Raw genomic sequence first — 27,999 nt, 5'->3', positions numbered from 1 at the left:
AAGTGATTTCAAAATTGGTCAATAATTGATACAATAAAATATGTAATAACAAATTGAGTTGTTTCAGTAATAAGCTGTTTATGAACTCTACATGTTTTCCCTGACTGCTTATCTACTCTATCAAACTTTTTCGGATATAAAGGTGTCCGAGTGTTAAGATGCACAGGGTAATGATAATGCTTTATCAATGTAGTGAGATGATCTGTAGTATTACATATCCTTTGATTACCAATCTTAATTTTATCTACTCATAATGCGTATCTATCTTCTACAATCATTCAAAGGATTTTTTTTTTTTTTTTACAAATGTAGCCTGATTTTTGACAACAATTTATGATATTGATGTAAACAAACAACTGAGCAACCTTAGGAAGGTGTATGATAAAAAAAAATCTAGTTCAGTATAGCAGCACAGACTCTTTCAGTCTAGTGTAAGTAACCTGATGGTTGCTGTACAGTAATTCAACAGTGAAAATACTGATATGTAACTTTACATGTGACAAAAGTGAGGCTAGCAAGATGAGAGATAAACTATGTTTAAAACAATTTTATGACCACAATAAATCTTACAGCAACATCTGACCATGATTCGGTCTCTTGCCCCTTTTGATAAGTCAACACAGAATTCGTAACGGTGCTTGTTGCGAACATTGGGGTTTGTGTTTTTTCTCTAGCCTTCGGTGCTTTTCTTTGTATTTGAGTAACGGGTGTGTCCAGCTCCGGTGGACTCTTGGACCTGACAGTTTGGCTCACGTTAATACCTCTATTATTCTCAATACCGTTTTCGCAACTTTTAGAACGAGGTGAGTCCTCGCTAGTTTCGTCGTCGTTATTCATTATAACAGGCATGAGTTTTTCTTTGTTCTCATGCATATCGAATACTCGTTGTGTCTGTATAGAGGCAAGCGAGGAGGTTCGGTTCTTAGAACTTGACCTCCTTCTTTGCGTTTGTTCGGTGTAATAAACGGCGTTTTGGTGCGACGGCAACATTGCTGGAAAGTTCGAATCTACATTCGCGTATGACACGTCTTTGTAACTAGAGGATTGCCTTGGCGTTGCTTTGCAGTGACATCCGCTATCATCTAAAAGGTAACTATAACATACTTGTATTAAACATATTGCGAGCCCTATCATCATAACTACGGCGACATACAAAAGAGGAGTCCAATCGCTGTTAATGCTAACGTATGACTGCCTTAGTGTTTTCCAAGGGTGCCATTTTGACACTTCAGGGTCCTGATATTCGAAAAGGTTCCGCCTAGATATACCCTTTCCATAATTTTGAGCCGCAGCTGCCATACGTAAGACTCCCCCGTAAGCCGCGTATAGATTCTCGTCAACGAGGTGTGGAGCGACATCTTTCTTCATCCAATGCCAGAGTTCGTTATTAAAATTAACAAAATCAGTGTGCCGACATGATTCTGGTGAATTATGTAATATGCACCTCGAGGCGGTAGAGTAGTATTTCAGTAAAATATTTTGCGATTTCGGCGACGTTAGGCTGACTAAGCCGCCGCTTTTGAAAGGTAGTTTTAATGCAGATGGTAGTAACCCATCGTCCGTTTCAAGAGGCGGCAAATGAATACAAGAATTCGCATCGCGTTTAGTCACTAAATTTGAACATGGGTCTGAATAATATTTCCCAGGTCCTATTCGAATTTTTTCAACAGTTATATTTGAAAGTTTTGGTACCCTCGAAGGTCTGTTCCACCCCAAGCCTTGCGTGTTAAGGGACTCCTTCAGCTGCTCATAAAAGTCGTGCAATTCTCTTACTCTCCTGTAGGGAACATATCCGGCGTAAAAGGCAAATCTTACGGTTGGAAGTATTTCACTTCTCATATGCGCTCCTATGGTATCCATCAAGACATCTTCCAATATTGCCGCAGTTTGCCTATCTAAGCCCTTTTCAGTTGATTTTAACGCGTTTTGAAAATACCTCAGAGTCTCTTTAATGTAATCATCATTCACGCTTACGTTGTGCCACCAACTCTCTCTACCAGTCCATTCGTTCTCTACATTATAGTACATTTCTGTGAAACTGTAGTGCAGTAACAGTTAACTACTGTAGTACCAGTGGTGAAATACGCATTACATACATTGTATACATGGACGGGACTTAATAGGGGACAAAGGCCTATCGCACGTGGGCAACGATATTTTTCTATCCTTTCTTATTCTTTGCTTGCTTACAAAGTCTTCATTCCATCGACACTAGGACCACTGGAGACATATGAATACTCCACACATTTTCAATAAGCGATGCTACAACAACTCCCCAACCGTTCCGTTCGAATTGAAGTGTTTATATCTTCTCTGTACACAACGACTTTGTGTTAATGTGTATGAAATGTTAGGATGTACAAGTCCATTAACTTCTAATATACTGCTGGAGTTCCCAACCTAGGCGCTGCGGTGCCATAGGGTGCCGTGGAAAGTACAAAGGTGCGCCACGAGCTGGTCCTTCTGTATTTGAAATAAATTATTAATGAATTATTTTGATACTTTTTATGCAGTGGTGGTACGAGGTACACATTGAAAAATTTAGTGGAGACCACCACGCTCAGCAATCCTTTTGTTGGGCAGTTGATTTTTCTCAATTCTTTGTTTAAATTTATTATTTATTGTAGTTTTATTAGTTTCATATTGAGGATGATTTATTTTTTGCGCCAACTGCCTAACTTAAAAATTACCTATCCATTTTAAATAGCTAGGTAAGGGTGCGAGCCATAGTGCGAGCGCATTTGTGACAGAGACTCTGACACTTGACAGTGACATTTATACAAGAAATCTCAGGTTGGATGGCGGTTGTGGTTCTAAACAAATTCTGAAAGTGATTTCAAAATTGGTCAATAATTGATACAATAAAATATGTAATAACAAATTGAGTTGTTTCAGTAATAAGCTGTTTATGAACTCTACATGTTTTCCCTGACTGCTTATCTACTCTATCAAACTTTTTCGGATACAAAGGTGTCCGAGTGTTAAGATGCACAGGGTAATGATAATGCTTTATCAATGTAGTGAGATGATCTGTAGTATTACATATCCTTTGATTACCAATCTTAATTTTATCTACTCATAATGCGTATCTATCTTCTACAATCATTCAAAGGATTTTTTTTTTTTTTTTACAAATGTAGCCTGATTTTTGACAACAATTTATGATATTGATGTAAACAAACAACTGAGCAACCTTAGGAAGGTGTATGATAAAAAAAAATCTAGTTCAGTATAGCAGCACAGACTCTTTCAGTCTAGTGTAAGTAACCTGATGGTTGCTGTACAGTAATTCAACAGTGAAAATACTGATATGTAACTTTACATGTGACAAAAGTGAGGCTAGCAAGATGAGAGATAAACTATGTTTAAAACAATTTTATGACCACAATAAATCTTACAGCAACATAGACATATTTATAAAAAAGGGCCTGAAAAAACAACACAGTCTGTGTTTTAGCACCATGGCAGTTAGCCCCTGCCAAGAAATACTGCAATGCTGATTTTCACTACGGACTCAAGGTGTGCAACAGAAAAGACAATTTGTATCGCCATTTTTTTCTTTTTCACACTGTATTTCCGCAACTTGTCACCTCACATTAGACTCGCTTTTTGTGTAGTTTTGAACTTCATTACACTAACAAGTTTAATTTCTTCATTTTAGGACATAAGGTCATTTTTCTCAGTTAAAAAAGCAAAGAAACCAGAGGATGACGACAGTGATGTCATACCTGAGTCTCCCAAGTTAGCAATTGTGAACAAGGTATATTATTCAAATTTTTCAATTGTTTTATTCCATTTAATTGTGCTAGAGACCATGAAAATATAAAATATTTTAACTAGTAAGTTGAAACCCTTCAAAAAACTACAAGATTATGCAACTGTAGCTTTTTATGACATACAATTTGAACTACCAGCTTTTATTTCACAAAGGTTTACTTAGAGGCGTTCATTGAACATTTATGGATGATTGGAATCTTTTAAACAACTTTGAACTTAGAGCTGATAACTTATATACTTACTTTTGTTTATGCTCAAAAATCAATGTACGGTTCCCACCATGTTCACAATAAATGTGTATAGATTTTGAAAAATTATGCTGTTAATTAAAGACTACGGTACTTTTAACAACTATGGTATGTTAAAAAAAAATGTGTAGTTTTAAAAAAAAAATTCAATTAAGGTTTATTAAATATTTTAAACTTGTAATAACTTATGAATTGAATTGAAAGCCTGGAATAAAATGAAAAGTATTTAACTGCTATAGTATAAATACCGTTATTGAAAAAAAACTAATTATTTGAATAAGAATTAATACTATGATACTAAATTCAGTGGCGTGCACTGAGTTTCTTACTAGGGTATGCATACAGCAGAAAAATTGCATAAAATTGCAAAAATCCTCCTCCTTATACAACTTATATATCCATTTTAGGGTAGGCAGTGCTTTTGTGCATGTATTAATTGCACGCCTCTGATACTAATGTAACCCACTTTCGTTTCTACGAGCGATCTAGAAACATTTTAGAAAACATAAGCTTCTAATGAGTGCTTTAATTATGTGGTACATAATTTTTATTCATCATGAATAGTTTTCACAGCACACATCAAGTAATGAATTTTATAAGAAAAATGTTGCTACTGTAGGTTAAATAATTGCACATTTCTTAAGGATCTCCAATTTTTTTGAAAATTAATTATAGCCTATGTTACTTTGTGATAGTTTAGCTTTCTTTAGGTGAAGAAATGGTTAAAATCGGTCCGGCACTTTCGGAGTCTATTGGGAATAACAAACAAACGTATGTTGCGCTTTTAAGAGTAGATTGCGTTAAGGTGTCTTATGTATAAAGTATAATGACGTTGAATAAACTTTTAGAAGAAACAATCTCGAAAACGGAGGCAAATCCAAGAAGAGTCTGATGAAGAGATATTTTCACCACCAAAGAAAAATAAAAATGCGCCTAAACCTTCTCTAAAGGAGGTTAAAGCTGTTGACATATTTGGCAGTGCCCCAATAAAAAGATCTGAACCTATAGTAAAAAAATCCAAAAAAGTAACTGAGACAGGTATACATTCTGACGAGGAATTCGAAAAGAGTTTATTACAAATTGACGAAGTTGATAATTCATTGTGTCCCAAACCACCTACAAACGATAATCATGTGTCTAAAGTGGATATTATTAAAAAGCTAAAAGAAAAACCAGTTAATAATCATGATTCAAAAGATAATTTTAATAGTTTTAAAAAAGACAAAGAATCAGAATCAATCAAAACAGAGATATACAAAAATGACAGAAAATTAGGAAAAAATAAAAACGAAAAGAAGGTTGATGATATAAAATCGAAAACTAAAACCCATGACTCTAAAGAAAAATCCACAAGAAATTTGAATAAAAAAGAAAAAGAGCCAACCTCTCAAAAGGGAAAAGTAGACAAAATTGACAATGATCAGACAATCGATGACATAATTTCCAAATCTAAAAATCATGACTCAAAAGATAACTTAGCTTCAAGCAGCTATATAAAAAGAGACAAAGAATCAACTTCTTATAAGAGGAAATTGGACAAATTTGACAATTGTAAGAATACTGTTGACTCAAAACCTGAAAATATCAAGAAAGAAAAGGCAGATTTCAGTGAGTTCCTTAAAGATGATGAAACATATAATCATGAAGACAAATCAAGTGAACCTAAACAAAAAAGAGCTAAATTGGATAAGAGCCTGAATAATTCTGGTATGTGTATTATATTTCATTTTTATACAGCGATAGAACGTAATAAGTTAAGTTAGTGAACTTAACTACATAAAAAAAATTACTTGATCTTTTAGTAATAAGTTCTGTTAATCTTTGTTAACAGTCCTTACAGATGAAGAAAGACACGAACGGAAAAGATATTCTGCTGCGTTATATCAGAAATACCGAAACCGGTCTGGACCGAAGCACTTGGGATCTAAAGAGATACCTGAAGTAAGTAGTAAAAATAAATAAAGTATATTTTAAACCGAAGATAAAAGCAATACCTTTCTGCATTCACAGTCAAATAACAAAATAAGCGATGACTTATGTTATTTCTAGACCAACACAAGTAAAACCAAGTAGTTAAAGGAGATACTTTGTATCATTGCGAAATAAATATCGCATCAAATTGATAACCGTTAGATATTAACTTTACCGAAGGTAACAATATTCCCGCAACACGCGACCGTGGTGCCACAAAAGTTTGAAATTGTTAGCGCAATGTAGAATTATTTCAAGACTTCTCTTTTTTTAAAGTTAAAATAAAAAAAAAAATGTTTTATTCATGTAGACCTTATCACCTACACTTATGAAGCGTTCATACATTTAACATGTTAACACTAATGTTAGGTGATTATTTTAACTGCATACGTTAACTTAAAACTAAAGCTAGGAGGGTTGCAAACGCGCTCTGGTTTAAGCCTGCGACAAACTTAGCAAGGTTAAATGATGCTATTAATTTAATCATAAACAAATACATATGTTTTTCTAGATACTGTGTTTCTCTTTTGTGTGACATTATATAATAAATCTATTAGGTAACTCAGTTCTAATTTATTTCAATCCTTGAAAAAAATCTCTTGTGATTAACGCCAAGGAATTATAACTTCTGACGTAGATGTAACTCTTGCACTCTTTTGGCTCTTCTTTACTGAAGGGAAAAGTTATCATTAAAATTATATTAATATTTATTTTTTATTCTTAGGGTTTACCAAACTGTTTGAAGGACTGTGCGTTTTTACTAACTGGCGTTTTGGACTCGTTTGAGAGAGATGAGGTTGTTGCTGCTATTACGAAGTACGGAGGGTGTGTGAAACCTGGTATTAGTAAAAAGGTACGTAGCAATTTTTGCATTTCGTCAGACTAATGTCTGAATTACATAGAGATACCAGGATTTCTATACAATAGAAGAAGGATTATACCCGTTTTCACTAAATTTAGGAATCGCCTTAATCGGATGCCTAGTGATTAAGGTGATACCTGCAGAAAAAAACGCTTCACAAACGACGTTAGGCGCCGTCTTAAGTTACGACACCGATTCGCCGATCTTAAAGTTTAGGGGACTCGTAAACTAACACTTGACAGATGAAAACAATATAAATTCGGTTTTATTTAAATAACCTTAAATCCATACGAAAAAATGAAAAATTTGTTAAAATAAACACAAAATACTTCACCATGTGGCAAGAACCATAGACAAGTCAGGTTATATAAGTTGCCTAGTGAAAATTGATAGGAATCTTCTTTGATTAGGCGATAGTTAGTGGAAAACTTTTATTTTATGTTTTGATGTCTTGTCTTGTAGTATTGTCGATTTGACCCAGACATATATTCCTTGAGGCACGGAGGTTAAATGCATATTCTATTCACATCATGTTAATGACATAACTCAAGACTACCTTTCTGCCAAATTTTATACAGACCTGTTCAGTTTTTCTGGCGTGATTGAGTAAAAAACCAACATCCATTCAAAACTTTCGCTTTATAATATATATTATAATATTAGTAAGTGATCTGGGTCAATCAAAAAAACTGTTTTTATAAGTATGGATAGAAAAGTAAAGGAGATTATATCGAATAGGTCACTCACGTGCTAGCTGGCGATGAAGCGGGGCCGGCGAAATTAGCTAAAGCGGAAGAACTCGGCATTCGAATCATTAACGAAGATGAATTTTTGAATATGATAAAAGGCACAGATAAAATCAAAGCATCAAGTTCCAAAGAAATTAAGAAAGAAAATAAAGTTGAAAATAAAACGTCTAGTGCATCACAATCGAAAGAAAAGAAAAATGTTAATATAGAAACGAATAAAAAAGTAAAACATGAAGGTTACACTAATGGAAAGAAAGAAAGATCTTTGTCGCCAAAAAAAGTTAAAAACGACGAAGTGAAATCAGAAAAGATAGTGAATGGTAAGAGAATATAAATAACTAATTTGGAAAGTCCACTTGTTTATGTACTTATTAGCTGATACCCGCGACGTCTTTCGCGTGAGTTGAGATTTTTTATTCCCACGGGAACCCTCTTATTTCCCGGGATAAAAGGTAGCCTAATTTCTTTTCCATGTCAAAGGCTACATGCATGCCATGCGTGATTGAGTAAAAAAACATCCACACTTTCACATTTATAATATTAGTAGGATTTCTGCGGACCGAGTCGGCAAGGCTTTGACTTTGAAATAGTCTTTAAATAATTTTACCTTTCAGGTGTACCCAATAAGTCTGATTCGGTAGATAACAGCTTGATGTGGGTAGACAAATATAAGCCTACAAACCTCAAACAGATTATAGGACAACATGGTGAGAAGAGTAATGTTAAAAAGTAAGTGCGGAATAATTTTTTTCACTTTAATTATAAGCATATGATTTTTATTTGGTAGGGACTGTTAGGGTTATTTATTAAGTCAAGATTATTTACTGTCTGACTAGAGAATTGTTATTTCCGGATGATAATTATGAATGTAATTTTTTAAAATACTGTTTAGGTTAGATTTGTAATAGTTATTTATACAACAATTATTTAAAATAGTCTTAATGAATAATTATAATAATACTAGGCTACTGCCCGCGACTTCGTCAGCGTTTGATTTTGTTTTTTAATGTGGCATTGAATTTAGTTGTAGTTCTAAAAAACTTTGAAGTATTCAGTATCGCTAAGCTTTAAATGAGGGGTTTGCTGCTGTCCGCTGAGAAGTTCTGTCCTCTATCTCCAACCACATCAGATCTACACAAAGTTTGGGCAAAATTAAACACATTATAACCTCTATAGTACAAAAATAATTATTTAAATCGATTATAATTTTTCGGAGTTATGGTGTAAAATCGTCAAACACTTTCATCCCCTCTCCCAAAGGAACCGAGCTTAATGTCGGGATAAAAAGTATTCTATATTACTTCTAACACTTCCAAGAAAATGTGTACAAAGTTTCATGAGGATCGATTAAGTAGTTTTTGCGTGAAAACGTAACAAACAAACTTACATTGACATTTATAATATAAGTAGGGATTAAGTTAATTGTATAAGATTTAACATGGATTGCGAGTTCGTTTCCGGCGCGCTTTTGCCGAATATCACGTGATCAACAACGATTTAGGAGGGGACAAAGATGGCGCCTAAGGGACCATTCTAAAAAATTGAGGCATTCGAACGCGAACCTTCAACGAAGTCGCGACTTGTATTAAATAGTGTCGAGTGATAAATGAAAATAATAAGAGTAGTTAGACCTTTTGGCCGTTGCCAATAGTACGAGGTAGAAATAGAGCTTTTTGAGACAATAGCTCGTCCAAAGATTTACTACAGTCATGCTTTTTTCTGTCGGTGTAGTGGCGGGCATACGAGCCTTATTACGTACGCCTTAGGTTGATGGACACTGAACGGCACTCTGAGAGACGTGCCTTAACCTCCAAGTAAAGTCAACATCACTTCAACCGATTGACGTCCACTGCTGGCATAGTATATGTTGTTTTTAGGGTGTTCCAAAATCCACAGTCAGTCCATCCATCCATCCACCCACTGACCGCTCCCAGCGACTCGTTTGATGTCCTCTGTCCAACTTGTTGGGGGCGATCAACGCTGCTTTTACTTGTCTTTCCATTCGAGATCATTCCGGCACCTTCGAAGCCCAAAATCCATCGGTTCTTTCAGCTATGTGCCCCGCCCATTGCCACTTTAGCGTCTCGACTCTTTGATAACTACATACGTGATACTTAAAACGAAAGCTACAAGGGTTCCAACGCGCTCTGGTCTAAGAATAACCCCACAACAAAGTCAGCCGGGTGTTGTTTCAGATCCTAACAGACAAGGTGCACTGCATGTCATACAGATACTCCTGCTTCTCGCGGAGTATAGCAAATTAAGCTTAATTTTCATAGACTGCATATATATACTAGACTATATATAAACTAAACATTATAACCCAGGTTATCAAATTGGCTGATTCAATGGTACGTGAATAGAAAGGCGAAGATACCCAAACCGAGTCCATGGGCGAAGGATGACAACGGAGCGTATTACAAGGCCGCCCTTTTATCAGGTCCACCTGGAGTCGGTATGAACTTTGAGTGTTTATATATTTTTTTAAGGCTAGATGGAGATATTTCCACTAAACACTAAAATTGATTTTCTATAAAGAAACATTAATATTTGACTTATTACTATTTTAACTGTCTAGGTGGTCGATGGCGTAATTTCTTAAATTCTATGTAATATTATAAAGGCGGTGATAGTCCAGTGGGTAGAGCTCGACTTAACTTCCAGGGGGCCGAGTTCAATCCCAGCCCGCACCTCCCAACTTTTGATGTGAAACATCTATTTCGTATGTAACAATAAAAATTGATATTAATTTTGTAATAAAAGTCTTTATTAACCAACTTGCAAAAAAGAATTGGTTATCCATTTGGTTGTATTTTTTATATTATTTGTGGAAAATATTTGTAATGCTTTATGTTTTCATTATGCAATATCTGCAATAACTTACAGAAAACAATTTTGATGTTTCACATCTGCCAGGCGTCCCGTGACGGCTCACACGTTTTTTTAAGTTATGTGCGTTTTAAGTAATTAAAATATGACTTTCTTTAACGGTGAAGAAAAACATCGCGAGGAAACCTGTATGCCTGAGAGTTCAATATAAAGGTGAAATGAAATTTTCAAAGGTGTGCGGAGTCCACCAATCCGCAGTGGGCCAGCGTGTAGGACTACGGCCTTAACCCCTTAGCATTGTGGGAGGAGATCCGTGCCCTGTAGTGGCCGGTTGATGTGATGATGATTTTATAGGATAATAATATTGTTACCTATGTTCTGTATATAATGAAAATTAAGCTTTAAACGAGCAATTCTTGTATATATATAATTGGAATCTCGGAATCGACTCCCAACGATTTTCATGAAATTTAGTATACTGGGGGTTTCGGGGGCGGTAAATCGGTCTAGCTAGGATTAATTTATAGAAAATGTCATTTTATTTGTGTTTTCCGGTGATAACCGATTTGGTGCAACGAAGTTGCACGGGTCAGCTAGTTTTCATTTTTTTTTTATTATAACCTATGTAAAACTATAGCAGTGGTTTTTTGAATAAACTATTAGTGTTTCGGTTTACCAACAGTTGGGAGTGCACTTAGCTTGAAGATGAATAAAAAAAACCGGCCAAGTGCGAGTCGGACTCGAGTACGAAGGTTTCCGCCATAAAAAAAAATCCTGTCGGTTGTATGGGACCCACCATAAACATTTATTGACGTGACAACGTCTTATAAATTGGTTTGCCGGGTGACACTTCAAGAAACTGCGTTACGCTCCGCTCACGTTATGAGCTCACAATGAGAGCGAGTGAGAGGCACGCGTCCCTTCCACTCGGGCATGGTTAGCCCGCCTAAGAGCGAGAGAGACAGACATAAAAAGTGAAAGGCACGCGTCCCTTTGTAGTAAACGCTGTTTCATTGTACGCAAATGTATTGCAAGTTATTGTATGTATATTTGTATATAAATACGTATGTATGTGTAAAGGTAAAAATAAAATTTTGTTAATATGAAATTCAGTGCGAGATTCTTTGTATAAATTAATGTTTTAAATATAATTCTTTGTATAAATAAATGTTTTAAATTGTTACTATTATTTCATCCTTCTTCCTACTATACGAATGAATATTCACATTAAAATTATTTTACCATTCAAAGTCGTTGTCACGTAAAACTTTCGCCCGTATACCGACTTTACAGGCAACCAATTTTTTTATTGTGATTTTTAGTATTTCTCGTTACAACAGAATTCATCAACTGTCAAGATTAATGAGATACAGCATGACAGACGGACACACAGACAGACGCACGGATGGCAGCGAAATCTTAGCAATAAATAGAGTAAATAGAGTTTCGTTTCGTTTGAAGGTAAAACCACAACAGTATCTCTGGTGTGCAAGGAGCTGGGCTTCGACATGGTGGAGTTCAATGCATCGGACACTAGAAGCAAAACTCTTATACGGGAACAGATCGGTGAACTTCTGAGCACTACTTCCCTATCAGCATACGCTAGGGGTAAGTTAATTATTATTCGAATTGTATTTAATTTCGTTTTACTAAAGTCCTTCTAGAAGACCTACCCCGAATAGAAGACTTTTTTTTTATAGCGTAACTATTGATTTTGTTCATTTAATTATTAGCATGGATGTTGTACAATTTAAACCACATACCAATGTGCATTTTTTAAATGTCTCCCTAGCCACAAGTTGGCCCTTGACTGCAATCTCACTTGCGGGTGAGTGATGATGCAGTCTAAGATGGTAGCGGGCTAAACTGATAGGGAGTGTGGTAGTCATACCCCTAATCGGTTTCTACGCGACATCGCATCAACACTAAATCGCTTAGCGGCACGTCTTCGTCTTTTGGGTGTTAACTAGCCACGACCAAAGCCTCCCACCGGACCAGACCAGAGAAAATTGAAAAATTATAAATTCCCAAATTGCCTTTGTCGGGAATCAAACTCGCGACCTCCTACTTTTCATTCATAGCGCTCATAGAGGGTATGCACAGGTTATGGAGATGATATAAAATGAAGAAAATCTCCAGTACGAGTCACAAATACTTTAGGGTAGGCTTTTCATAACTCTTACAATGTCTATCCTTAAGTTTTTTATAACTCTTACTGGAGTTTCTTAATTTTATATCATCTGCATACCCTGTGCATACCCTCTATGCACGCCACTGATAGCACTCGAGGTCGTCAAAACGAGATCGCTCTTTAGCGATAAGACCTACGTATATTTAAGTTTATGTTTGTAATCCATTGTTTTCAATTGTCTGTGGTCTCCAATAAAGCATTTACATACATACATACGTTTGTCTGAAACGCACAAACTATTTCAGTTGCTAACTAACAGGAAGGCACTTTGTAACCATCCTGTACCCATCAACATAAGGCGTCAAATAATAATATTATAATAAATAAAATAAAATATAATAAATAATAATAATATTAGTATAGTCGGAAATATGTAATAGGCCCGTTTTGACATTTGTGCAAGACCATAGAATGTAACTTGGAACAAAAATGAAAGAAACAAAAAAATTAAAATCAATTACATACAGTGTTTTAAAAAATACGTAAATTTTTTTGGGACGTTAAATAATATGAAAGAATATATCGCGAGTATTCTTTTTGCGCTTACTTCATAGTATCATGCAATTTATAATTGTTGCGAAACGTTCCAAAAACAGTTACGTTCTCAGTCTTTTTTTTTTTTATAATAGAGCTGTAACCATTTTTTTACTGAATATCGAAATTAAATATTGTGTAGTTATCTTTACTGCAAAGAATGAGCTTGGTTCTCAAAATGGGTTCTAAATAATGAGTCTGAGATGATGTATCTGACCAAGCGGCACATGACTGACGCGTCCCCGCGCGCACTGCGCAGTTTTTCGTTCCTCATCTTGTAAAGTTGACTGTGCGCTCGTTTAAGTTTGATATATATTGTTTACTATTACGTTAACTATGGCTCTTCTATTTTGGACATTAATTTAAACATAGTGATTTGACTCGATTTTTGTGTTTGTTGTTATATAGTAATAACTCTGTTTCAACATGTTGAAAAGTGGACGTATAATCAACAGCCAGTCACGCGTATTGGTTGTGAAGTTAAAGGAATACTTTGAACGAACGAACACTTTACAATACATAATAATATCAATCAAGTGACAAGTACTGATACAAACTTGAATTGATTTATCGTGAGTATCGAGTACAGAGTCTTATGGTTCCATAACTAGTTACGTCGCGATGACAAGTGTCAAAACGGGCCTATTACATTTTTACGACTATAGTAATAATTTATTTGCAAGATTATTTGCAAGGTTTGTTTGCTTGTTCCGTCAATTATTACTCTAGAAAATATTAAATAAGAAAACAAAAAGGTTTTTTTTTCTCATTCAGGTTCAACCGGAAAAGGCGCTGTTTCAAAGAAACATGTGCTTGTTATGGATGAAGTTGACGGAATGGCGGGGAATGAGGACCGCGGTAGGTAACATTTTCTTTTTTTCTCGAGAGTTCGTGGTTTTATGTTCGGAGTTTCTCTGCGTGATCCGAAACCAGGTGATTGTAAGAGATAGAAGAAACGTCTATTATCGGTTGCCATTGTGTGTTTTAGGCGGTCTCCAAGAGCTGATATCGCTGATAAAGTCCACATCGGTGCCCGTCATCTGTATGTGCAACGACCGTAGCAGCGAGAAAATGCGCTCGCTGCTCAACTATTGCTACGATCTGCGCTTCGAGCGGCCCAGGGCCAACCAGATCATGGTATTACTATTACTACAGAATCACCACAAAACCCTTAGGCTTACAGCATCCGACATTTGACGGCCGATTGGCGCAGTTTGAAGCGACCCTGCTTTCTTAGTCAAGGCCGTGGGTTCGATTCCCACAACTGGAAAATGTTAGTGTGATGAACATGAATGTTTCTCAGTGTCTGGGTTTTTATCTATATTTTATAAGTATTTATTTATATTATTCATAAATATACTTATCAGTCATCCTAGTACTCATAACACCTCTCGTAATTTATGGACGCCCCCTTATGTATCATTCAAATTATTTCGTAATTCGATTACACGTTGTATAGGTTTAAAAGCATAGACCCGACACGCTCCAAAGCGGGTTTGTGGCCTTTAACGACTATTATCACAAGTTAGTGATAATAATCGGGAACGACGGCCCAGCGCGCTTTTCGCACGGGGGTTTGCACCGCCAACGGAAAACTGGGAAACTGGTGCGCGATGCGATGCGAAAATACTGTATGGAATATCAATTTACATATCGGAAGTTATGCACAGACTAAGTCACAGGAATGTTTAACTTTTGTGTTAAATGGTGCTTAAGAGTAACACTTTTAATTATTAATAAAAGTAATTATTGAATCATACTATTGACCTTTTCTTTTTTGAAGTCCGTAAAAAAAGAATCCCTTTCAATTCTTGTTTATGGCAACTGTGCCAACTGGGCACAAGGTACTTCTCCAATGTCTTGTAAATGGCCTGAAGGAGTTTGATGGATGAAAACTAATGAAAAGTTAATTTTAAATATGTACCAAGAAATAGTTGTGATAAGCTTGTTAGTTCTTAACCTAAGGCAGCACAGACAACAAAAAGAATCCCTTTATTTCATTTACGATGTATGATTCTCATATTCTTCTGTCAGTGCGCAATGCTGTCGGTCTGCTTCAAAGAGGGCGTGAAAGTTCCCAACGACGTGTTAACGCAACTCATAGAGGCCGCCGGACATGACATCAGACAAACCCTGCACATGTTGTCCGTTTGGGTTGCGGACTCGAGTCTCATGGACGACGACCGACTGAAGAGAGAAGCCGGGAAGGTTAAGAAAGATATGAAGATGGTAAGTATATGATCGCGTCAAATAGACTTATATTAATTTAAATGGACAGGGCACGCCGAACTTAGCTAAATTTACCAAAGTAAATTACCTATAGTCAAAGTCAAAAATATCTTTATTCAAGTAGGCCCACAGGTGGCACTTTTGATGCTTACATAAGAACCACACGGTAGTGAAATGATGGCGATAACCACATTCGTAAACTTAAAACTAAAGCTACGAGGGTTCCAAACGCGTCCTGGTCTAAGAAGAAGCCCACAACAAACTTAGCCGGGTGTTTTTTTTTTGTTATCACCATCTCACAATGTCATTTTAAATTATTAGAAGAGCAACCTGGTTAATTAGAAGAGCAACCTATTTTTTTTCCACTACAAGTTAAACCTTTTTTGGAATCCCACCTGCACGGCTAGCATGGGCAGGAGACAATTATATCCCCGGGGAAAGGATATAAATTTATCTTCTCCCACAGCTTTATCAACTCTCAGAGCACTGGCGCATTAGTGGAAATAATATCCAAATAATATATGTGTATTAAGAAACGGGGGTAAACTTCTCCTATTCCATGTTCCAGTGATTTAGCAGGTGGACACGTTAATTATATACCTTGTCAGGGGATATAATTTTTATCTACCGCCCGTGCTAGACCGTCTGGTTGTAAATGAGAATTCAGTCTAACATTATAAATTATTATCGCATTCTTCGCGGCATCGTATACGAACGCTTAATGGCTTATTGAACGCAAAAATGGCGACGACTTAATTTGTGCTAAAACGTTAAAAGAGCACCAATAGTGAACGCATAAAATTGCAACGACTTCATTGGTGCTAAAAGTTAAAAATGCACCAAGAGGGTGCAATAGATACCCTTTTATTGACTTGACAGTGCAATTTAACGTAATACAACAAGCGATGCCTGATCTGTCATTAGCTATTTTCTATAACCGTTCTATCAAGGATAAGGCGTATTTTCTTTAGTAGTGGCGCGTTAAGTAACAAACATTCACACGTGACGTGTGGCGATAGCATATTTTTGATTTCTTGGTGTCTTATACCTTGCTCAGGGACCGTGGGAAGCAATCCGAAGGGTGTTCAGTGCGGAGGAGCATCAGAAGATGAGTATATACGACAAGAGCGACCTGTTCTTCACGGACTACAGTATTATGCCGCTTTTCGTTCAGGAGAACTATTTGAACGTTGTACCACATGGACCTGGGTGAGTATTAACGGTTTTTTTAACTATTTCGTTGATTTTGAGGGAAAAAAAAAGTGATATATTTCTATGTGCACTTATTTTAGTCATGTAAAAAGATGTCAATCGTAGGTATGGTAAATTTTTTTTTTTTATATTTTTGAAACATAAAGTTTTAAAAACACTAAAATTGCCATATTGTGGTGGCGGCCATCTTGGATTCGAAGTTTGCCACAGTGTATCGTATTCTACTAGTCAAGCTCTTTCATTTAATAAGTAATTGAGGGAGTTGTGAAAAAATATTATTGTCCGCCATTTTGTGGCGGTGGCCATTTTGGACCGATTTTAATCAAACACAGCTAAGAACACTCTCGGCTAATTCATTTTTCTAACAAGAAAACTAAATCAAAATCGCTTCATCAGTTCGGGAAATACAATGACACACACAGACACACACCGTCGTTTTTGCGCCGCTGTTTAAAATACTTGACGTTAGAAAAAGTACATTAGTCTTGTTAGATTTTTTAAATTCTTAAACGTGTAAGTATTTCTATCCGTTCGGGAAATACTATGCCATCCACATACACACACGCACATAGACATAAAAACGCACACACGCGTTAAAAATAAGACTCGGAAGTTTAAAAAAAAACCGGGCTTTTTGATTTATTTTTAATTCTGAAACATGTTCATCAGCAAAGCAAGCTTCTCGAAGCTGGAAACTCTGGAACGCTTAAGCCGCGCTGCCGACAGCATCAGCTCGGGTGATCTCGTGGACGCTCGGATACGACGCAACCAGGCCTGGAGTTTGTTACCGATACAGGTAAACTGTGTAAGGTTTTGTCACCCGCCTTGCCAGATTGGTGTACGCTTTGATCTTATAAGTGTGAAACCATTTGGGAATTTGGAATTTCTGAATTGTTATTAGTTTTAGCCTAGTGGTTACTTCAACTTTATTGTTGAATACAAACTCTTTAGTTGGATGGCTTGGAACAATTTATAAAAAAAAAGGGAAAGTAAAAAGCACTAGTGCGAGAAAACCCACTTTTCGCTTTATAAGCACCTACAAAAAGTACCACTTGCAGCAGCCGTTGTCTTTTTTTGCAAATAAAGAGTATTAATAAATAAAATAAATAAAGAGTATTAACTTCACTTTTAGGGGGTCGGGCTAGAATCCCAGCGCGAATCTCTAACTTTTCTAAGTTATGTAACTTGCGTTGTAAGCAATTACTATATCACTGCTTTAACGGTGAAGGAAAACATCGTGAGCAAACCTGCAAGCCTCAGCCAACATCTATATTGATCGAGCAAAACAAGGATTTTCCTTTTTTATGCAATCACCTCCTAAACTACCAACCCAATTTCTCACACTAAAAACGTAACAAGCCGAGCAAGCGTAATAAGAGCGCGGGCGGGTAATACGACACGGTGGGTCTTGGGTATACTGCGAAAATAGCGGATGAAAATTTGTATGTGAAAAATTTACTCGTCAGAAGAGGTACGTCGTGAATGTTATGTTTCAAGAATTTGGAATAAAAAACCTGATGATTGTGATGTGATTTAAATCAGCTCTTAAGTCCCATGGTTCCAGAACACACGTCTTCCAATCGCAGGTTAATCGTAGTCCAGAAATGTAGGTCACTATTACCGAGTAACATGCTTGACTGTTTGGGGTAGCTACCCTTGCACCGACCGTTATTCACCGACACCATAACACTTTTCTTTTAGATATTTACCTAACCAATCATGGCACGCGCGAAAACGAACTTTATGTTTCTAGTAATAAGCTCCCTTTTAACAGTACGGTTACACAAAGCCAAATTGTGAAACTCTAGGCTCTTTCTGCATTCCCCAGGCGATGTACAGCAGCGTGATACCAGGCCAGTTTATGGAAGGTCACATAGCGGGGCAGATCCAGTTCCCGGGTTGGCTGGGGAAGAACTCGCGCGCCAACAAAATGCGGCGACTAGCGCAGGAGATTCATGCCCACACGAGACTCAGGTTATTATCTTCAAGTCCCAATCCCTTTGAGCCGTTCTCACCAGCCCTCCTCTTAGTGCGTTTCGACTATAGAATCCTCTAAGTAAAATGGATATTATTTACCTCGAGTTAAAGCTTAAATTTGCCTACAACTCTTTACCACCTCTTGACAGAACCTTTGTTCAACAAAAAAACAAAAATACAGGATTTGCGAGTCTTAAACGAGTGCCATTAGGTCTATTTTACTTTGACCCTTTGAAAATGTACCCTCTACGCACGTTTTGCTGCGACACCGGAGCATCCTCAGGAGATGAGACAAAATTTTAACGGGCAAAATTCTCGTGTTCTAAATTCCATGATGATGTTCAGTTTATGAAAAAAGAGTATCTTAAAATAAATAACCAATTTAGAATTCAAAAAGATACTTTCTTGGATTTATATTTTTATGGTTTCGTTATATTTTTAAAACATAAACCATACATTTAAAATAAGTAAAAAAAAAATGGACTTCAAATTTTACTTGTATTTTCTTCCATAGTACATCCGGTTCAAAGTCCTCAATATTCCTGGACTATTCGACACATATCCGCGACGCGATCCTAAACCCGCTGATAAAAGATAAAACTGAAGGCATCGAACAATCCCTACGCGTGTTGGAATCATACAACTTGCTGCGAGAGGATCTCGATTCACTTGTAGAATTATCCCTATGGCCGGAGAAGAGAAACCCGATTGTGCTGATTGAACCTAAGGTAAATACATAGTACTATTTATTTAAACTATAAAAAAAACTGAATATTACTAAGATCCACACCAAATATCGGTATTGATATTAGTAATAATTACTAAAATTGTTGAATACAAACTCTTTAGTTGGATGGCTTGGAACAATTTATAAAAAAAAGGGAAAGTAAAAAGCACTAGTGCGAGAAAACCCACTTTTCGCTTTATATGCACCTACAAAAAGTACCACTTGCAGCAGCCGTCATCTTTTTTTTACACTTTATAGCCCAATTCTTAAGGAAGACTTTTAATTAACATCACGCTACGCTACGATCCTTAGAAGCTGACCAAACAATGGAATGAAAACCGTGGCATATTGAAATGAAATGCAATTCCATCGTTTAGGATGATGATAATGATTTATTTATTTATAACTAAATTCCACAACAGTTTATCTACGTTTATATATTTTTTTAATTAGTCAAAGTCAAAGTCAAAAAATATCTTTATTCAAGTAGGCCCACAGGTGGCACTTTTGATGCGTACATAAGAATTACACGGTAGTGAGATGATGGCGATAACCACATTCGTAAACTTAAAACTAAAGCTACGAGGGTTCCAAACGCGTCCCGGTCTAAGAAGAAGCCCACAACAAACTTAGCCAGGTGTTTTTTTTTTTTTTTTTTGTTATCGCCATCTCACAATGTAATTTTAAATTATTAGAAGAGCAACCTGGTTAGAGCAATAATTTACACCCAAGCTTTTTTATCGTTTACGTAGTCCTTTATACTATAATAGGACTTTTCTATAAGCTTACGTTTAATACAAACTTTGAACTTTTTAAGAGACATCTCCAAGATGTCAATTGGTAGTTTATTGTAGAATTGTATACAATTTCCTTTAAACGAATTATGAATTTTATGTAACCTAGTATATTGCACTGTAAGTTTATTCTTACTTCTAATGTTTAAATAATTGCAGTCACATTTTTTCTTAAATTTAGAAATGTTTTTATGGACGTACATTAAATTTTCAAATATGTACTGACTATACACTGTCATTATTTTAAAATCTTTAAATTTATCTCTCAATGACTCTCTCGGACCCATTTTGTAGATAGAACGAACAGCCCTCTTCTGCAGCACGAAAATAGTGCTAATATCAGCAGCATTACCCCAAAGTAAAATTCCATATGACATAATGCTGTGAAAGTAACTAAAATATACCAGTCTAGCAGTTTCTACGTCGGTCATATGGCGTATCTTCTTTACCGCATAGGCAGCAGAACTAAGCCTGTTCGATAAATTATCTACATGAGGGCCCCATTGAAGTTTAGAATCTAACGTTATTCCTAGAAAAACTGTCGTATCCTCCAGTTTCAGTTCCTCATTATTAAGTAGTACAGTGGTTTTCACGTGTTTAACATTAGGTAAAGTGAATTTTATACACTTGGTTTTTTTTCCGTTAAGAACCAAATTATTAGCTTCAAACCACTGTACCACTTTAGCGAGAGAGTTGTTTACGTCGTCAAAAGCTAGTTCACGTCGATTTATTTTAAAAGTCAGTGATGTATCATCGGCAAACAGAACTATCCCGTGTTTGTCCTTGGCAAGGTAAGGAAGGTCATTAATGTAAATAAGGAACAGAAATGGTCCTAATATAGACCCCTGTGGGACACCTATTTTCATAACTGATCCATTAGACCGTTTTCCATTCACGTCGACTTTCTGAATTCTATCGCGTAGATAGTTACTCATTAAGTCTAGAGCTACACCCTGAATTCCATAGTGGTGTAGTTTCCTAACTAACGTTTCGTGTTGAACACAATCAAACGCCTTAGATAAGTCACAGAACACACCAAGTGCATCACGTGACTCCTCCCAGGCTTCAAATATGTTTTGTATTAGCTCAACACCTGCGTCGATTGTTGAGCGACCCCGTGTGAAACCAAATTGCTTAATATGAAGTAAATTATACTTATGAAAATGGTAAAGTAATTGATTTAAAATGAGTTTTTCAAAGATTTTACTGAAAGTGGGTAGTACGGATACTGGTCTAAAGTTAGTGGGGTCAGAAGTACTACCCGATTTAAACAATGGAACTATTTTACTAAGTTTCATTAAGTCAGGAAACACACCACAATCTATACAATTATTAAATATTAAGGCTAAATCGGGTGCAACAATATCAATTAATGATTTGACAACGTTTACGGAAATGCCCCACAGATCATTTGTTTTTTTATTAATTAATAATTTAAAGGCTTTAATAACGTCAGAGCCACTAACATGCGTGAATTTAAAAGAATGGTTACACTCAGGCACATTTTCCTTTAATAGAGAGAGAGCCATATCTGGTGAAGAGTTTAATGATTCTGTTGTGGAGACGGGAATGTTGGTAAAGAAGGTTTCAAAAGCAGTAGCCACCTCGAAATCTGTTGTTAAGGCTTTATTATCTACATTAAGTTTAAAATTAATATTTCGTGGTGTTACTCTTCCCGTCTCCTCATTGATTATGTTCCAAGTAGTTTTGATTGCATTGCTGCTATTTTTAATTTTATTTTTGATGTATCGCGTCTTTTCTAAGTGGCAAGCGCGTTTAAAATTCTTGGAAAACAATTTAACATAATCCCCAAACTTATCACCAGTGTTAAATTGACGTTCAGCATACAATTCGTACAGCTTTTGCCTATTTTTATGAAGTTCAACTGTCGCCCACTCACTAAAATTTAATGTATCAGTAATCACAACCGACTTACTAGTAAATATAGAATGAAATAGTCTATTAAAGGTATTGAAAAAGGAGCTGTACATTGCATTTGGAGTCGCCCCTGAGGGTAGGAATGGGAGGTCATTTACTAGGCTATATCTCATTTTCTCTATGCGGTTGGATGTTACAGGAACAAATGTTATTTTACGTTTAGAAACATTTTTCTTCACATTTTCAAATTGAATAATTTGACCACAATGATCAGAGTCTAATTTACTAATAATATTTTTGCTTATAGGAATTATATTTGTAAAGATGTTATCCAAACAGGTGGCGCTAGTAGCAGTTATTCTTGTGGGCTCCATGAACATATTTGATAGATTGTAAGTTTTAAATAAATTCAATAACTTGATACTTAAAGAGTTATTTTCTAAAATGTTTACATTAAAATCTCCGCATATTATTAACTTTTTATTACACTTTGATATTTTAAATAACACTTCATCCATTACCTTTTCAAAAAGTTCAAAGTTTGACAAGGGTGGCCTATAAACAGTAACAATTATAAATTGCTCTAGTTCAACCGAGGCTAGCTCTATTGTCCGTTCAACAGAAAGGCTAACAATATCGTTTCTGTTTTTAAATTTTAAATTTTTATTTAATAAAATTAAAGAGCCTCCATGAATCGCTGTAACCCTGGTGAACGAACTACCAACCTGGTGGTTACCAAAATTAAACAAATATTCATGGGTTTTCAACCAGTGCTCAGTTATACATAAAATGCTAATGTTAAAATCATTTAAAAATAATTCAATCTCTAAGTCTTTTCCTCTAATACATTGAATATTTTGGTGAACCAAGTTGATATAATTAGAATTAGATTTTTTATTATATTTTTGGTTTAATAGTACATTGTGCGACCCCTTACTATAATTTTTTTCATATATGCCTGAGGGAGACTCAGTTGTCTGCTTTTCTAAGCAAGAGAAAGCCTCTGTTGTCTCCTTAACTAGTTTAAACTAAAATGACTTGGAATAATTTCCAAGGTTTTCATGTCAAAACTATTACACTGCTCAATAAAAGCAGCTGGTTTAGCCAAGTTCTTGGCTGTTATGGTAAAAAAATACGATAGCGAAACAGCTATCTGTTGTTTAAAATAGTGTGATAGGTAATATCTATCTCGGTACAAATTATAAGTAGGATTAGCACATTTGCTAAAGTCTATAACATGAAATTTCTTATTATATGTACATAAATTGTACAAAGTCATATTTAAATTATACCTAATAGTATTTTCTTGGTGTGGCAAGTTATGAAAATAAGGAAATGTGTATAATACAATACTATTTACATTTAATGTATTTAAAGAATCAATAAGTTTAATCAGCTCAGGTTTGTTAACATTCCCTCTATTTCCCATTATGATAATTAAATTAGTTTTACAGTCAAACATATTCCTATTTCTACAAATTGCAGCTACAATAGCTTTTAAATTTGAGTTGGGTAAACAGTAGTTCAAAACTGTGTGTCCATTCAACTGAGAGTTAAGATATAAGCCCATGTTACATCCAATTTCATCGCTGTACATAATTGTTTTTATTGAACTGCTACTATGAGCATTTGCTTCAATAAAGGAATTATTATTAATATTTATGTTTTGTGATTTTGAGTTACTTAACCTGACACACACCTTTCTCACATTAGAGGGTGATGACACTGATGACACAAACTGGGGATGACTGCCTATACTATCAAAACTATGGGTAGATAGTGAAGTTAATTTACCACTGGGTTGTTCTGTCTTATGCCATTCATCTGAAGTCTGTGTGTACTCAGATATCATTTGCCTTTGATACATATCAAACTTTACTGCCAGTGTACGTAAAGAAGTCTGTAATCTGGCTATTTGTGCTTCTAGGATTTGTGTGTCAGATTCATAACTTAATCTATTACTTTCTAACTGTGAACTATACATTTTAATTTCATTCAATAATTCTAAACGTTCTTTCTTTGGTTTCAGAGATTTAACAGAATTTTTATGTACTTTTAACAGTTTCTGTGTTTTTTTAATATATCGGTTAACTTTGATATACTTTTTTAGTTTCCTACTGCTGCAGGGATTGACTACTGTATCTGATTTGACTATCAATAAATTAGAGAAGTTGGTATTAGCAGTAGACATGTCAGCAGCAGCAGTAACCAACTGTGGGGCCCTATCAACTAATTCTTCATATAGGCTTTGAGTGTGTATTGGTGTTGTGTTATGGGCTGCATCTTCCAGTTCGGTGATCTGGTGGTGGGCATCACTTAGCTCCCGCTGCAGGGTAGTAATCTGGCTCAGAGCCTCCTCATACTCAGCACGGCACTCATCAAACCTATTTACTAATAACTGAAGTCTATCCCGCTCTTCTACAATGTCTACATACTTTATGTGCAAATCCGATAGTTCTAATTTTAGTCTATTATTATTCCCAAGGACTTCTAATAATTCCTTTTCGTTTTCGTCTCTTTCATTATTCAATTGGGTGCATAGCTCCTTGCTTGCCTTTAATTCTTTCAGGGCCAATTGTAATTTGGATTGCTCCTGGCGCGCTAAGGCTCTGCGGGTCATCATTTTGTAATTAATTAATTAATGAAACAAGGAGTAATCACCCAAAGAATGCGAAATGACAGGTAGGTTTCGGTATTGCAGTGTATTGTTATAACAATTGCAGCGTTACACTTGGATAACGGGCAATTGCATATACACGTATGTGTTTTTTATGCGCTAAATAGTTGTTTCAAAGCCAAAACAGCTACTAGCACTCTTTAAAAACACCAAAACAGAAGTTTAAAATTCAAGTTTTACTAACCTAACTGTCACTTTGTTTACATCGACGAAAACTTTTCTTACGCACTTTTAACACTTAAACTATTAATATATACTACTATTTATTATATAAATTAGGCGATTAAATTGGATTTGGGCACTAAAAACACACAAAATAAATTAAAATAACAAAATAAAGTACAGAGATCTTTGAACAGCTGTTATAGGCGGTGTTGCCACACCAAGAATTATTTGTACATCGATCGACCTCTTTCTCAAAACTTTCAAACGATCACATAATAATTCAAGTATGGAAAGTATTTATTCGACCAAATGGATTGAAAAATAATATTTGCGCCAGGTGAAAGCAGCCTTGACGCGAACATACAACAAAACAGCGAGTGCGCTCCCTTACGCACCGGTCGCAGTAAAGAAGGGGAGAGGCGTAGAAGACAGCGAAAACTCACAAGAAGACTATGAGGAGGTTGAAGCAGACAGCGATCCAGAAAATGATACTATGATAAAGGTAAATCCTAAATTTATACATGAGATTTTTTGGTTTGTTACTTCAGTTCGGCAATCTTTATTGAAATTTCCTAGATATATATCTTTCCATCGTACACAGCTAGAATAGGCAAAGCTTTATTAACTCTCAGAGAAATAATATGTGTTATAATGACGGGTGTAAACTTCTCCTATTCAATGTTCCCGCGATTTAGCAGGTGAACACGTTAATTATATCCCCTGCCTGTGCCCAGCCAGAGTTAGACTTAGATACTCTTTATCCCGGTTAATACTTCAAGGTGACGTATACAGGGGATTTAAAAACATTACCTTTGTTACCAATGCACGACATCAGATCTCCGGTCTTGGCGTAGTAACAAAAACGGAAACGAAGCAAAAGACAGTCTTGTATAAGAACCCTTGCTCATTGGTGACCTTGGGAACGTCCAGGGGTGACAGTAAATATCAAGCAACGTATTCATTCATTTACATGCGATTGCTTGTACTCCTTTTTACGCGAATTTTGTGTTAAGAAAGATTATGCCGAGGTTTCCCTTAACTTTTTATTCGTTATTTTATTTTCATATCTGTCTTTATCAACACAAAGAAATGATAGCGACATTTCTACACTAGACTTTGATTTAACGAAAGAATGATTGTTCTACGGGCATTATCCAGGAAGGAAAGGGAGTTGTATGGAAAATCTACTACAATTCTCTCAACATTGTATTACTTACTGTACATCTATCTTTTTTGTCATTATTTATACTATGGCCACACCATCTTCATTATCTTAATGTAACTTAACAATTATTAATTATGGAGCGACATCTCTTAGGCAACCAAGCCTCATTTCAACATTAAACTTTACATCAAATGCTATTTTGGTCAAGCGCGAGCCTATACTTTTTAAAAATTCCAAAAATATTACTACTACTGACATTTTTTTTTTAGAAAAAGAAGAGCAAAGAGGCGGAAAAGGCTGGTCCTAGCAAAGCATCGGGTAAAGCCAAGAAAAACGTACCATCCAGTCCGGGCAAAGGAAAGAAGGGAAAAACAAAAGCAAATAATAAAAGATAAAAATAGAATATTAAAACAGTTAAAAGAGTTTTGAGACAACTGACAGAAGCGAAGCTTTTTACCTTCCACAAACTAATGTTTACCGCCACCATTGCCGTGCGTGTCAAAGCCATCTAGAGGTGCTACACCTCCACAAGCTCGCTTGTTTCACTTTTTGTAAGTTGAGTAACTATCTGCCCCAAGTGAACATAGATAGTGCCTCGTAAATGTGTATGTGTGTAAAGAGGAGTAAATTAGCCGGCCGCAGTCTCCCGTCGTGTAGAAAAAATTCCTCCCAATTTTTTTTTTATATCTGCATCCACTAGGCTATGTTACATGCCAAGTTTAACCATAGCTTGGAAAAATCAAAGAGGTTCGCATACTAATATGAGGTAAAAGCTTTGCTACAATAAACAATCGTGATTAATGTACAAAATATATTATAATGAGGATGTTTGTTCTAGCTCCACCAGGTAACTTGTTATTATCAGATGTAATTGACACTTGAAAACAACTATTAAAATTTTGTTTTGTTTGATTTATTATTCTTTGAGATTATTTTATTTGTTTACTTGGTTAACATGAAAAATATTATGGCTGCATAGGGACTAACTTGTGATAGGATGTAAAAATATAGGAGCTAATTCAATTGTACACAAACATAAAAATTCAGTTTAAACTAGTACTTTACTACTACATCCTTTTCAAAATGTTCTTTGTAGAAGGATAGTGCGTTTTTGGACCTATTATTATGGATATGTGTACAGTCAATTAGGCCACTATTCCTTTGCTTTTAAAGTAGTATGTAGCAAATGTTGAGATCATTATGACATACTTTAATAATAATTATGTAGCCTGTGGACAAACTGCTCAAGACGTAAGGAAATATTTTAAGTTCTCATGTTATTTGGAAGGACACTAAAATAAATAAAATGATTGCTTTAATTTAGTTTTTACATTTTCAACCAAATAATTAATAATTTCTCAATAGCTCAAAGCCTTTAGAGGCTTTAGTTTTAGAGGCTGAATTTATTAATAATAATAATAACGTTTAATTTAGATAAAAATCCATAGCTACAACAATAACAATTATCTTATTCACTATATTCTAAACTAAAATAATCCACTATAAATAAACTAGTTGTAGTTATCAGCATCAACTTAATATGTGTGTCCATAATAGGAACTCATTAGACTCATTTAAAACTCAAAAAAATTTAATAATTTGGATCTGCCACATGTATATTACATTTTGTCTAAAGAATTTATCCTTAAGAGTTACCCCTCGAGTCCACCAAGCCACATTGGGCCAGCGTGGTGGGTGGGACACCTGTGTTCAAATTCAAAAGTGTTTTATTCATGTAGACCTTATTACAGGCACTTATGAAGCGTTCATACATTTAACATGTTACACTAATGTTAGTGATGGTGATAACTGCATTTGTTAACTTAAAACTAAAGCTAGGAGAGTTCTAAAAAAGCTGGTGTAAGAAGAGCCCACAACCTAGCCCAGTTTTTTTTTTTTTGTAATCACTAAGTGGGCACCAATTAAAGTAGAAAAGTACTTATATCTTAGCAGTGCAATATAAGAATTACAAAGAGGTGGTAAAACCAGCACAGTAAAAAAAGAAAATAAAAAA

General features: G+C 35.5%; 1 protein-coding gene across 2 annotated transcripts; it reads left to right on the top strand.

The window, feature by feature from the left end:
- Positions 1 to 145: 145 nt before the first annotated feature.
- Positions 146 to 27,304, top strand: LOC120637727 (replication factor C subunit 1). Of its 2 annotated transcripts, none has more exons than XM_039909693.1 (18): positions 146 to 167; positions 3,662 to 3,760; positions 4,874 to 5,732; positions 5,857 to 5,966; positions 6,721 to 6,849; positions 7,597 to 7,927; positions 8,222 to 8,336; positions 9,935 to 10,062; positions 11,898 to 12,044; positions 13,936 to 14,019; positions 14,150 to 14,298; positions 15,196 to 15,390; positions 16,448 to 16,599; positions 17,272 to 17,398; positions 18,431 to 18,576; positions 19,094 to 19,307; positions 25,158 to 25,322; positions 26,255 to 27,304. In XM_039909693.1, exons 1-18 carry the CDS (start codon positions 159 to 161, stop codon positions 26,378 to 26,380), a joined length of 3,285 nt encoding a protein of 1,094 aa, XP_039765627.1. In that variant the 5' UTR covers positions 146 to 158; the 3' UTR covers positions 26,381 to 27,304. The 2 variants fall into 2 exon arrangements, with proteins under 2 accessions (XP_039765627.1, XP_039765625.1); XM_039909691.1 differs by lacking the exon at positions 146 to 167 and adding an exon at positions 2,781 to 2,995.
- The last annotated feature ends 695 nt before the right edge of the window (positions 27,305 to 27,999 follow it).

This window comes from Pararge aegeria, chromosome 4 (genome assembly GCF_905163445.1).
Source record: "Pararge aegeria chromosome 4, ilParAegt1.1, whole genome shotgun sequence".
NCBI lineage: Eukaryota > Metazoa > Arthropoda > Insecta > Lepidoptera > Nymphalidae > Pararge > Pararge aegeria.
Note: the sequence above shows the minus strand (reverse complement) of the source record. Positions and strands in the feature narration are given on the sequence as shown.

Bases quoted from the DNA above. Each gene is read 5' to 3' on its own strand.
- LOC120637727 (XM_039909693.1), top strand. The intron at 12,045-13,935 runs GTAAGTTAATTA...TTTCTCATTCAG, and splicing joins CCTATCAGCATACGCTAGGG to GTTCAACCGGAAAAGGCGCT. The intron at 16,600-17,271 runs GTGAGTATTAAC...CATGTTCATCAG, and splicing joins GTTGTACCACATGGACCTGG to CAAAGCAAGCTTCTCGAAGC.